Raw genomic sequence first — 12,767 nt, 5'->3', positions numbered from 1 at the left:
ATCTATAAATACCCACTTAAAGCATAAATATTCTGCTGGTTTGTGGATTATAGCTTTCATGATTGCTGTGGTAACTTAGACATTTCACATTTGAAAGGGAGTGATTTTTTTTTTTTTTTTAATGAGTTTTCTTGGACTCTTAGCAAGCAACCGTGGCTGATGTTAGTTATAAATTTCGGTTGGATTTTCTATAGTACAGTTAGCCCTAAAATTATAAAAAGGAAAATGAGTTGGTGAAAATGGGTATATAAATTCAACTTTATCGCTCTACCTTGGCAGAAAAGAAATAGAATGGAAAATAAAATTTTGTATTTTGTCTCAGGACTTCAGGCAAGTTCAATGTTCAGAAAAGTGCTTCCAAATGTCACGGTAGAGTCATTACAAACCTCTGTGTTTGTTTCTACTGGAGTCATCAACCTGGGGAATTTCTTTAGATGAGTAAGTAAAGCAGAAAAGTTTCAGTGATTTATGTAAAATATCATGTTGACGCGAACATTTATTAGCCTATTGACTTTAAGCATCTCAAAAAGCTAAAGAGATGTGCTATGCTGTAATACTTTTTGACTCTTCACCCATTTCTCAAGTTTTGGGTGGTTTTGCTTGCCAACTTTAAGTGGTCCCTTCTGATCAGGTCAAAGAGATTCTTCAGGCTTTTGAGGAAGACTGGTTGTCAAAATTTGATGAGCTAACTCAGGCAGGTTAAATATAATTTTCTTCTTTGATAGAGATGGACTCAGAAGTTCACGGCCGGGCTCTCAGTAACTAACGTGCAAGTGCAGTGGTGCAGCTGTATATGCCGAACTTGGGAAACAGGTATCCCAGACAGCACGTGATGCCCAGCATTTGGCCTGTTATGATCTTGGGTTGAGATGGCTCTTCTGTGGAGTAGGGAGGAGCCGTCTCACTCTCTGGCTCCTTCTCTGGCTCACAGGCAGGTCCGGTCACCCCCAGGTCACGCTCTGGGCTGACAGCTGGGAGCCTGGAGCCTGCTTCGGATTCTGTGTCTCCCTCGCTCATGCTCATGCTCATGCTCTGTCTCTGTCTCTCAAAAATAAATAAACATTAAAAAAATTTCAAATAGAAATAAAAATAAAATAAATAAAATAAAATAACACAGTGGAAATCACCTGCAACGCGGCACAAGTATGACAACCTTCGGGCATGCCTTCAAGTTCCTTCCTTACAACGCACTTGCGATCTTTACACTTCAGTGTGGGGAGGATTGCAATTCTTTGGAAGAATGAGAAGTTCACACTTTTGAAATTTCACGGAAGAATTTTAAGGCCAAACATAGTGGGTTCTCTTCACCTCCAAGGACAAATCAGATGCTTTCCTCAAAACCACATTAGGCTTCTCGTTCAAATCCCAGCCCAACCTCGTGGCCTCCTGCATTGACGTTCTTTCTGTCTGTGAAAGCTGGTAGGGTCAGTTTGACTCCTGGTCCAAGGGTCTGAGTATAACCCAGTCCGGTCGGGCTCATCTTATTTCCTGTAGCAGATAGAGAAGTTCTACAGTCCAGATATTGTTACTGCCAGCCATCCAAGCAACGTTTATTGATGTTCCAATCTTCCCATTAACCTCCTGGTAGACAGACCCTCCAAATTCAGGGCCATCACTCACATGCATGTGCAGCTGGAAGTCGGCAGCTGTGTAACCCAGGGCGACACCATTCTGTGGCAGTTTGGATCTGGCTGTGTCAAAACTCGTCTGAGAGCCAGCAAGCCAACCTCCAATCGGTCCAGAAAAATCTGCATCAACATTACTGCCGAGACTGAAACAATCCCATTTGTAGGAGGCCTTCAATTTCCCACTCTTCTTTCCTGGGTTCGGTGCAAATACGGTATCGAGAGTACGTTTCGACCCTTCAGCCTACTTATTCTGTGAAGCGATTTCTGTTCCAAGAGTATCATCTATGTTCCACTTCTGGGTGAAGGCAAGTCCGTAGCTACAGACCTTATACGTGGTCTCTAGGTTGCCTGACGTTTGCTCTGTGTCAGTGTAAGCATGACCAGAAGTAGAAAATTCCACTCCCCTACAAGACTTAGTTCTCAGACGTACTTTGACCGAGCCAAATCCATAGCCTTCGTTGACGTCATCTTTGGCAGCCTTCCCTAGGTCACAGTAAGTCAGTGTGTTACATATACCTCCAACCAGAGGGCTGGTCTCCACTCTGCCAAGGCAACACTCTACCATTCCTAATTTCTAACGTATGTGTTCCTTTTTTAAAAAGTTGTTTTCATGTTTATTTATTTTGGAGAGAGAGAGAGAGAGAAAGAAAGAGCATGAGTGGGGAGGGGCAGAGAGAGAGGGAGACACAGAATCCGAAGCAGACTCTAGGTTCTGAGCTGTCAGCACAGAGCCCGACAAAGGGCTCGAACCATGGTTTCAGGAACCATGAAATCATGACCTGAGCCAAAGTCGGATGCTTAACTGACTGAGACACCCAGGCACCCCTCTAATGTATGTGTTCTTAACTTTCCTGCCTTTCAGTTTAGCTGGGGTGCTAGTTAACTTCTTTCCCCTCTCTCTCTCTCTCTTTTTTTCCTTCTTTCCTTCCTTCTTTTCTTTCCTTTTCTTTCTTTCTTTCTTTCTTTCTTTCTTTCTTTCTTTCTTTCTTTCTTTCTTTCTTTCCTTCCTTCCTTCCTTCCTTCCTTCCTTCCTTCCTTCCTTCCTTCCTTCCAATTTCCTGCCACTTTCCTTGCTTATGAAATGACAGCAATGGTGTGGCCTGTCTTTTAGGGCGCTGTGAGGACACAGGGTGTGACCGCACAGGAAGCACTTGGGAGAGTGCCTGCAGGAGTCGGTCTGATCGCTGAGTCACCCGTACTGTCCTGTCCACATGCAGAGCTGCTCCTCCTGAGGCCCAGGCCATCTCTCCTTTACTCTCTGCCTTGCCGGCTACCTCGCTGCTTTCCTGACTTTGTTCAGCTTGCCAGGGGGCCCCTCCTCACGGCGTCCATAGGAATTTTCTAGCAACAGTCTGCCGTATCCCTAGCATTTAGCTCAGTGTCTGACAAATAATGCATATCTATGAGTAACTGTTGGTTGGAATATGCTGAGAGTCTGGCCTCACCTCCTCATGGGTGTGGGGCTCCAGCCTCCACCGTCTGAGGGCCTGTAGCGTCCTGTCTGTGATAGGAGCCTAACGACCATTTACAATTCCAGCTGCCAGTGACAGGTCAGCTCACGGTGTCAGTCCAGAATGGCTGGATTACGTCGCGGTCAGGAGCGATCAAAAATTTCAGTGGCTAAAAATAATGTCTTATTTCCCACTAATGCTCTGTATCCAGTGTTGACTGATGGGGGGTTCAGCTCTTTACTGTCACTCAGGGACCCAGACCCATGAGGCTCTGCCTAGAAACATGCTTCTATAACCAGCAGGGCAGGGCAAGGGCCCTGGGAGGCACCCGTGGGTTCCTAAAGCTTCCACCGGAAAGGGCACACCTCACATCCGCCTCCTAGCCCACTGGCGCAGCAAGCCTCACTCCACGTCTTGCTTTTGAGGGAGCAGCACAGCACAGACCTACCTGGGACCTGGAAGGAACCACGAGAACACTTGTGAGATTTTGCAGATAAAGGGAGTGCTGCCTGATTGTTACTGTCACTCTCTGAAAGGGTTGTTCCATGCCGCCCTCCATCCTCGGTTAATATAATTATTTTATTTAGTTAGGGACAAAAGGCATTAATCCCAGGGAGCCTAACAACTGGAGTTTTCCTTCATGACGATCTTCCAAAGCTCTCAGGAACAATTTCCTCACCCACTTTGAAGGAAATAACCATCTGTCTGAAGAGAAAATGTCCCAGATAATCTAGAGCTGGGTTTCCAAGGGGGAGTGATTTACACGAAAAGCCCCTCAGTTAATCAGTTGTTCTATTGAGACCCTTCAGGTGTTCAGGGTTTATGGGGCCTTTAATCTTGGCTCATATGTGGACTGTCATTGTGCGGATAAGCTCCTGTTTTGATAATCTTTGTGGGAAGCCTAAATAAGCCTCTGGGGACTAGCCCCTCTGGGCTCAGCACTGAGCTAGGAGCTGGGGTTCCCTGGTTATATGGCAGAGTCACTCATAAACAAAAGGATGTCAGCTTGAGAGAAGGAGAAGTAAAGGGGAGTGTTGTGCCTGAGAATGAGGGGAGGAGATAGTAGGTTTGGGTGGGGGGCTCCCCCAGAAGATTCTGGAAGGCTGAGAAATCAGCTAGCCTGAGGTAAAGAGGAGGATGTGGTCCAGGAGATGGTTACAGGCCCTGTGGCCGCAGGGGCTGGAGCCATGGAGGGGTCCTACTGTGAGCACTTAGTGGGCCAAATCGGGGAGTCAGAATTTTGAGATTAGTTGGAAGCCATTGAAGCAGAGGAATTGCGATGGTCAGGTTTGAATTTTATTTTATTTTTTTTTTACTGTTATAAAAGTTGATTTCACAAAGAAGTTCAATAGGAAAATGCGCACAACCTGATTTTTATATGATAATAAACAGGTGCTGTGGAAGGGAGCACTCTCTCTGGTGAACCCAGCCATTGTCTCTGCTCTAGCCAACGCTTCTGTCATGGCGATGCTCTTTCCTCTCTTTATCACCCTTCCCACATTGTTCTGTTGCCTACTGGTTGCCGTCCCCACGCGTTCATCCATCAAAAGACTCATAAAGGGACCAAATCCCCCTTGGCCTTGTCCGCCACCATTTAATTGTGACCGTAACTTCTTGCCCATAAATTTTTCCATCCCAGGAGGGGAGTTTTGCCTCTAGTGTCTGCTCGGCGAGCTCAAAGATGCCTCAAAACAAAATGCCTTGGATTTTTAAATTTAACTTATGCTCAATTTGTTCGTTCTTTTCTACATGCCTTACTTTTTGGTATGATTTACATTGCCACAACTAATTACTCTCTGTAGTGTTTCTGTTTTAAACCGCAAGTCCTATTTCATACTGGATAACCACGTTTAAATCTGATCATTTCCAGTATTTTTTTTTTACCTACACAGAAAATTCAGCAATGTGGAAAACCTGAAGTAGAATATTATACTCTATCCTAGATCCGGTCACAGCGGGGAGATCTATTTATTGTCAGGATTTATTTATTTCCTGAGGTGGTTGCTATAATTTGTTGTCCTCTCAACATTTAACTTTGTGTGTGTGGATTTAAAGTGCTAAGGGTTTCTGATTTCTTTTTTTTTTTTTTCGTTTATTTATTTTTGGGACAGAGAGAGACAGAGCATGAACGGGGGAGGGGCAGAGAGAGAGGGAGACACAGAATCGGAAACAGGCTCCAGGCTCCGAGCCATCAGCCCAGAGCCCGACGCAGGGCTTGAACCCACGGACCGCGAGATCGTGACCTGGCTGAAGTCGGACGCTTCACCGACTGCGCCACCCAGGCGCCCCAAGGGTTTCTGATTTCGAACAGATGAGTCTACTTCTGGTTTTGTCGGTTTTATGGTGAGATGATCTGGTTTTTTTGAATCTTCTTTCGTTGAGAGCTTAATCAGATGGTCAGACAAATGTTTATACCATTTCTGAAACTATGAGTCTTGTTCCTAAACGATTGAAGGCAGATTGGGATTTTGAGAAGACTCATGTGGCTGCTGTGTGGGCCACGCCGGCAGTGTTAAAGGTCAAGAGAGAGTGACATGGTGGGAGGGAGCCACATGGCCTGGGCCAAGGTGGTGGGGGTGGGGATGGGGGTGGGGTGGGCAGATACAGCGCCCTTTGGAGGTAGGATTGATGGGATTGCCTGTGGATGGGTGCGACGTCTCACAGGAAGGCACATTTGCTCAGGGCCTGCTGTCCTGGTAGGCGGTGCACCTGGGAACCAAGAACGGAGATCAGAAGCCTGATGGGCGGTGAACAGAACAAAAGGAGCTACCTTCTTCTGCGACATTTCAGTTACCCTTTATTTCCTTGCTAAATTCCTATTCCTTGGAGTTAGTTTTTCTGGATGTAACCGAAATCAGTCCTCGAGGGTCCGTGCAGTCCCTTTTCCTCAAAAGGGCCTGGTGAAGAGTGGCGCATTTAAAATGTTTTGTGTTCACTCCCCACCCCCCTGGATTTCTTTCCGTTGACACAGTGCCCACTCAGATAGTGGTCATAATGCAATAGAGAAGATTTGCAGTGTTCTTTGATGACTTAATTGACATCCTCATGCCATTTTTCACGGTCAATGTTATTGAATTTGAGGGGGACTCTGGTCTCTTGATTGGATAAGGAAGACACCTGGGTGTCCCTGATTGAATTTGGCAACAGTTCTAGTCTCCTTGTGGAGGATCCTTGCCCAAGTCTCATCTGCAATATATTATCAAAACATCTTTTATGTTGGAGGGATTTCTGGTGATGGCTGAGCTCATCGTGTCGATATTGATTGTTTTAGCTTCCCTTTCCGTGGGGACGTTTTCTGACTCCACATTCTAGGCTACTTTCATTTGGAACCTATAAAACCTTCCTTCAGACCAATATGGAAGGTTTTATTTTCCAGCACGCCTCTGGATAGAGTTTGAAAGCCACGGACACCTTAACATCAACAACCACAGCTTGAAATCTTAATTGTGGCTGATGCTATACTGAATCTAACGGCTGCCACCTCACCTCATCCTAGTTCACTGAATTGAATCACACAGATAGATCTGTTCTGCGTTGTAATCCCTGACTCTCCTCCACACAGAGCACCTGCAGGAAAAAGCTGCAGGAAGCAGAAGGCCAAGAGGGTCACTGTTCAGCAAGACCTTCCAGGCTCTTAGCCAGACCTTGGTTGCCCATTTCACTTGCAGGTTCAAGAGGGAAGAAAGACGGTTTTGGTTCAAACCACTGTCAGGTCAAGCTGCCTGACCCAGGACAAGGCCTGTGACCTCTTGAAGTCTTCATTTCCTCAGTTGTAATAATGGCACCTGCTACAAGGGTTGAGATGAGAAGTAATTAAACTCTTTTTAAGTTTATTTATTTATTTTTGAGAGAGAGAAAGAGTGCACAAGCAGGGGAGGGGCAGAGAGAGAGAGAGAGAGAGAGAGAGAGAATCCCTAGCAGGCTTTGCACCCGATGCAGGGCCTGATCTCACAAACTGTTAGATCATGACCTGAGCTGAAGTCAAGAGTTGGTTAACCAACTGAACCACCCAGGCGTCCCTATTAAATTCTTGGTTATAAAAGTTATTGGCATCGTGCCTGGTACCGTGGTACTAATAAATATTAACTACTATTATCTTGAAGAAAAGAGGAATGTCTTACTCGAATTTGTACTTCTTGCCCAGACCTAGGACTGTACTCGGTGATAATTTGTGTTTTAGACAGGTGTCTTAAAGAAAATAAACACATTGGCTCGAAGTCACTCTTTCATTGGAGATTCATGGTTCAAGACTTTGTCTTTTTATTATTAATCAATGGACATAATAGTCCTTGCTCTGGAACTGATTTACTGATTCTTAGAGGGTGTAGATCAGGTGGTTACAGAAGCAATCTTCTGGACAGAGGCCAGTAACCGTTAACAACTGCACAATAGCACTTACATTTTAAGCTCTGAAAACAAAGGCATCACTCAGGTATGATAAGGAATTTGGATCATGACTAATCTTTTCGCTGGCCTGGGTCTGTTGTTGACTTCCTTAGACTTACAGTAGCTTTTGTTGGTGAAACGCTGACCATAAGGCAGACACTGTGTTAGGCAAAGGACATGCTATTGAATCCTTAGGACAGCCCAGTGAGGAAAGTTCTATTATTATTTATTCCCATTTTACGGATGAGGAAATCGAGGTACAGAGAGGTTGAGCTCACACAGCTAGTGATTGGCAGAGCTGGGACCAAAACTCTGGGCTGCTTGGCTTAATGTCTGTGTTCTTGACATACTCTTACTGCTCAAAGGTAAGAATGATGTTGGATTTGAATATTCCCTTGAGAGCAACTATTTAGTGGGGCGATAACCATGGGCAAGGTGGTGCCTGGGGCCCAGCGGAAAGGAGCCTGCTTTCAGTGTCCAGCTACACGTCTCCAGCATTGCTGTCGTTTGTTGTGGAGGAAAAGAGAGGCCTAGCCGAACTTTCTTTTGTGTGGCTTCTGGTCTGTTGATCTCTTCTGAGAGATTTATTCATTCCCTCGTCCGTTCTTACCACTCTGCCTGGACGCGCTGTAAACTCATGACGACCAATGACAGGCAGGCCCAGCACGTGCACGACGATTGTCCCGTCTGTCCGCTCTGCCATTCTCCTAGATGGCAAATACATTCCTCCACACCTTCTCTACTGCCTCACCTCAGCTGATGACCTTGCTTTCTGGTTTCCCACCGAGAAAATGGAGACAATTGGAGGGAACTTCCATGGGCTCCCAGTGCCCCGCACCCCCACCCCCCTGCCCCAGCAGCACCTGTGCCCACACACCTCGCTCATCTAGTGCGACAGACAAGCTGGCTGCGGCCCAAGAAAGGGACCGTCCCTGATGCAGTGGACTCTACCCTCTTGCCTACTCAGGGATATCATTCTGGTGATTCCTCCTCACTTTCCTGCATTATACATCCCCATCAGAGTATAAATGTGCTATTATTTCTTCATCCTTAAAATCCTTAAAATCCTTTCTTGACTCCTCTTCCCCCTCTAGCTACAGCCCTTTCCCTTTCTTCAAAACTCCTTGAAAACGTTTCCTCTACAGTGCCTACCCCCCTTCTGCAGGGGATACATCCCGACACGTCTAGTGGATGCCTGGAGTTGTGTGTCGTTCCAAACCCTGTAGGTACTACTTTTTTTCCTATACACACATGCCTGCGATACAGTTTAATTTACAAATTAGACATGGTAACGGGTCAACCACAACAACTCACAATGCAATAGGACAATTGTAACAACACGCTGGAATAAAAAGTCTGTGAAGGTGGTCGCTTTCTCTCACGGTATCTTATTGTACTGCGCTCTCCCTTCTTCTGGTGATGGGGTGAGATGATAACACACCCGTGTGACGAGATGAAACAAAGGGAACGACGTAAGCGTCGTGAAATGGTGTTAGGTTGCTGTTGACCTGCTGCTGCTGGCTCAGAGGCTCATCTGCTTCCAGACTGCGGTGGAACACAGGTATTTGAAACTGCAGGTGGTGGGTGGGACGGCCGCATTCCTGAACACCAAATCCAGCCCCAGTCTCCCTTTGTGTCTTGAACGGACTCTGGGTTTCCGCCCCAGCACTGCTCCAAAGATGCTTTGTTAGGTAACCGTGACTCCCGTGTTGCTCAATCCAGTGGCCCAGTCTCATTCGTTGTCCTACTTCTAGGGTTCAACGCAGCTGATCGTTCCCTCCTCCTTAAGTCATGTTCTCCTGGCTTCCCAGGCACCAAACTCTTCCCATTCCCTTTGCTGGCTCTCCCACATCTTATTTCCACCCATTGGAGGGCTCAGGGATTAGCCCTCAGACTCCTGTGTTTATTGTTAGCATTATTTACAGTAGCCAATATATGGAAGCAACCTAAGTGCCCATTGACAGATCAATGGATAAAGACGACGTGGTACGTATGTATGTGTGTGTGTGTATTTATAAATCTGTATCTATATATCTATATCAATATCTGATTCTGTATCCATCATGGAATATTACCCAGCCACGAACCAGAATGAAATCTGGCCATTTGCCATCGACCCAGAGGGTATCGTGCTAAGTGAATTAAGCCAGAGAAAGACCGATACCAAAAACAAAACAAATGAACAATAATGAAAAACAAAACGGACTCATAGATGCAGAGAACAATCCAGTGGTTGCCAGAGCTCGGTGGAGGGTGAGGTGAGGGGGAGATGGGCAAAAAGAAGGGGAATAGAAGATGCAGACTTCCCATTATAAAATAAATACATAAGGTGTAGGGATACAATGTATGGGAATATAGTTAGTCATAAGTAACAACTTTGTATGGTGACAAATGATAGCTGCACTTACCATGGTGATCACTTTGTAACGTATATATGTGGAGTCACTGTGTTGTACACCAGAAACAATATAATATTGTATGTCAACCACACTTTAGTAAAAAAAATAAAAATAAAAAAAATGAACAAATTGCTCGGTGGTAGAAATTTGCTGTTCGCCGGCATCTCACTGCGTAAAGGGGGAGGTGTGCTTGTTTAAGTACTCACGCACGTTGAATATGATTATTGACAAGCAATTTAAAGGTGAGATTGAGCCAGTTCATAAATATAATAATTGATCCAAGAGACTCTGTCTCACTGTCTCTTGATCGATGACGGCAAGAGTTATAAGAGGAACTTACGTCTGCTTTCCGTGTGCGTTTTCTTTGCTTCCGCACCTCGGGCAGTTGCTGTTTATAGCCCTTCTTACAGATAGCCCTGCACAACCATCTTGTCTCCAATTCTGGGTCAATTTCAAGAGGAAATTAAGTATTCATGCAATCGTAGGAGTCCCTCTTGTTCTTAACCTCAGTATTCTAGAAAAAGGTGCCTAATGGTGGCGGTAGGCCTACGCATTTTGTTTTGGTGAGAGCTTCGGTGTATTCGCTTAATAAAAATTCACTGTGCATGTCTGTGGTCTGGATAGCCTGCTGTGTATGGAGGTCACAAAAATAAACAAAACACCGTCCCCGCCCTCAAGGAGCTCTTTGTGCGCTAGCCAAGGCCAACAGATACACATCTTGATGGGCTTTAATGTGCTAGTGATCATGATGACATTTAATGTGCCAGTGACTGCAGGGTTGTGCGAGACCAAAGGACAGGACATCCAGGTACTAATGCAGCATCTGGTCATGGGCAGTGGTCAGCCCGAATGACCTTCACCTCATCTCCTCATCTCCTGACACGTGCTGATTACGGAGTACAGGAGACGTGAGGTGCTTCAGCTTGGTCCCTGTCTGGGCTGCAGAACCTGGCTCCGTGAGTGGAGAAATGGGATTCTCCTATTCTGGGCTATAGAGACCGAGAACTATAGTTCTGGTAGACCTCCGCTTTCTAAATAAGAGTACCGCCAAGGCCTTCAAGAGGGAATCGTCGCAATATGCCATCATTATGCGTGCTGAGCAGCTTGGAACAGCCTAGAGGCTGGCAAGGATTTATGGTGAATCGGGGTAATTGGGCAATCATAAATCTTCAACCCTGCTTGCCTTTATAACAACTGAATTAGCTCTAGCTAGCGCAAAGAGCCGTGGGGACTCAAAATAAATCATTTAGTCGGTCACTCAGCAGACAATTATGGAGTGCCCACTAGGTGTGAGGCATTCTGCGTCCTCTCTCATTTATGTCCGTAGTTAGTAGTTAACAGAGTAGCAGGGCATCAGATTCTTGAATCTAATTTCTGTTCCAAGGACTTATTTTGGTTTTTGTTTTTTTAACTTGCAAGGCTGTTTTGAGTAAGTCATCCTGGATCCAGATTATTCCCTGCCCAGAAGAAACTAAATAAAGATTTTGGGAAAGATTTGACCGAGCAACACCTCTTTCCGGGAATAAAAAGGCATCAGGGATTTGCACCCTTGTTATTTACGACCATTTTTTTTTTCCTTTGAAAAATGTATCCGTAGTTCAATCCATTCGTTTGTGGAAATTACAGATGGGGCCTGGCATCCCTTTCTTTCTGTGCATCTGCCGTGACTCGCGATCTAAGATGGGTGTCGATTCCAGCAGCAAAAGGGACAGATGTAGGTGGGTCCTTGCTGTCTTCCTAGTTGAAGCGATTTTGTGACGGAGTCAGAATAACAGAACTGGAGTTTTCAGAACGCCTGGAATCGGACTGTGGGCTGCTTGCCTGGAGTCGAAGGTGAAACTCTTCATGATGAGGGTCCACAGCATTCTGGAAGGCGAGAGTTTTCTCGGTTTGAGGAAGGTCTGGTTGCCGTCTCTTTCCCTCCCCAGCCCCTCCCCATAAACAGAACTGCCCACCCACCGCGGATGGAGGCCTGAGCTTCTGTGACTCGCTTTACCCTTTTACTTCCCAGACACATAAACTTAGTGGTAGGGGCGGGGGGCTCAAACCTCAGTCCAGGAAGGACCGTAGCCACGTTGGCAAGGATTACCTCCTGCACTTGCTTTCCCCGGGCCTCAGAGAGGTGGGGGACGGGGGAGCATGTTCTTGGGGAGGAAGAGGTCAGAAGAGCCCAGTGTAGGAGGCTCGGATGTGCCCTGTTGAGTTCAAGCGGGACCTGCCTCGGATCCGGTTCAAGTGAAGACTGACCTTCTGGTTCCTGGTGTTTGTCTAGGAAGTGATGCCGTGGGCCTCACTCCCAGAAGACGTGCCCGCGGATCGGTGGCTCCGGAGGGCCTTTGGCTTGCGTGTGGAAGGCACTGCGTGTTTGAGTTGCATTGAATGTTTACTGCTTGCCTGGGGTCTGTGAGACTGGGGAGAGGGTTGTGGGCAGCCCCAAAGTTCAAGGGTTGTTTTCTTGGTTGGCAGGCTGCCCACTGCTATCAGACTGTTAAGGGATGTGTAGCCGTGGGTACCCAAGCGGCCAAAGCACAGCTCTCCGTCGTGGAGACAATCTGGTTATGACAGCCGTCCCCTGTGCCACTGTCTGTGAGGAGGAGGACTGGCTTTAGGGTTCTGTGTGCCCTGCTCTGGCGACACCAGGGCAGAAAACCTCCCTCCGCAGGGAGAGAAGGGCTGCTCCTTGGTGAGAGGCGGTGAACGGCTCAGTTCCCCTGCCAGAGCTTTGTATTTCCTTGGCATTCCCGCTGCTCTTGCCTCATCCTGTGTTTTAAGACCTGTACGATTACAAACGCTGTGGACATTTCTTTTTTTTTTTTTCATTTGTCTTGAAAATGGAGGCCCCACGGGGCGCCTGGGTGGCGCAGTCGGTTAAGCGTCCGACTTCAGCCAGGTCACGATCTCGC

At 46.6% G+C, this 12,767-nt stretch overlaps 1 protein-coding gene and 1 pseudogene across 1 annotated transcript; both read right to left on the bottom strand.

Moving 5' to 3' along the window:
* Window positions 1-1,117: 1,117 nt before the first annotated feature.
* Window positions 1,118-2,255, bottom strand: LOC121013321 (voltage-dependent anion-selective channel protein 3-like; annotated as a pseudogene).
* A 1,449-nt stretch (window positions 2,256-3,704) lies between these two features.
* Window positions 3,705-4,827, bottom strand: LOC121013322 (small nuclear ribonucleoprotein G-like). The gene has a single exon (XM_040448904.1). It carries the CDS (start codon window positions 4,711-4,713, stop codon window positions 4,381-4,383), a length of 333 nt encoding a protein of 110 aa, XP_040304838.1. The 5' UTR covers window positions 4,714-4,827; the 3' UTR covers window positions 3,705-4,380.
* Window positions 4,828-12,767: the final 7,940 nt, after the last annotated feature.

Source organism: Herpailurus yagouaroundi, unplaced genomic scaffold, assembly GCF_014898765.1.
Source record: "Herpailurus yagouaroundi ecotype Mexico unplaced genomic scaffold, PumYag 198, whole genome shotgun sequence".
NCBI classification, from domain to species: Eukaryota; Metazoa; Chordata; class Mammalia; order Carnivora; family Felidae; genus Herpailurus; species Herpailurus yagouaroundi.
The sequence above is the reverse complement of the archived record's forward strand: the minus strand, read 5'-3'. Positions and strand labels throughout refer to the sequence as shown.

Coding starts and splice junctions, on each gene's coding strand:
- LOC121013322 (XM_040448904.1), bottom strand. CDS start 4,713: ATGGAAAAATTTATGGGCAAGAAGTTACGGTCACAATTAAATGGTGGC.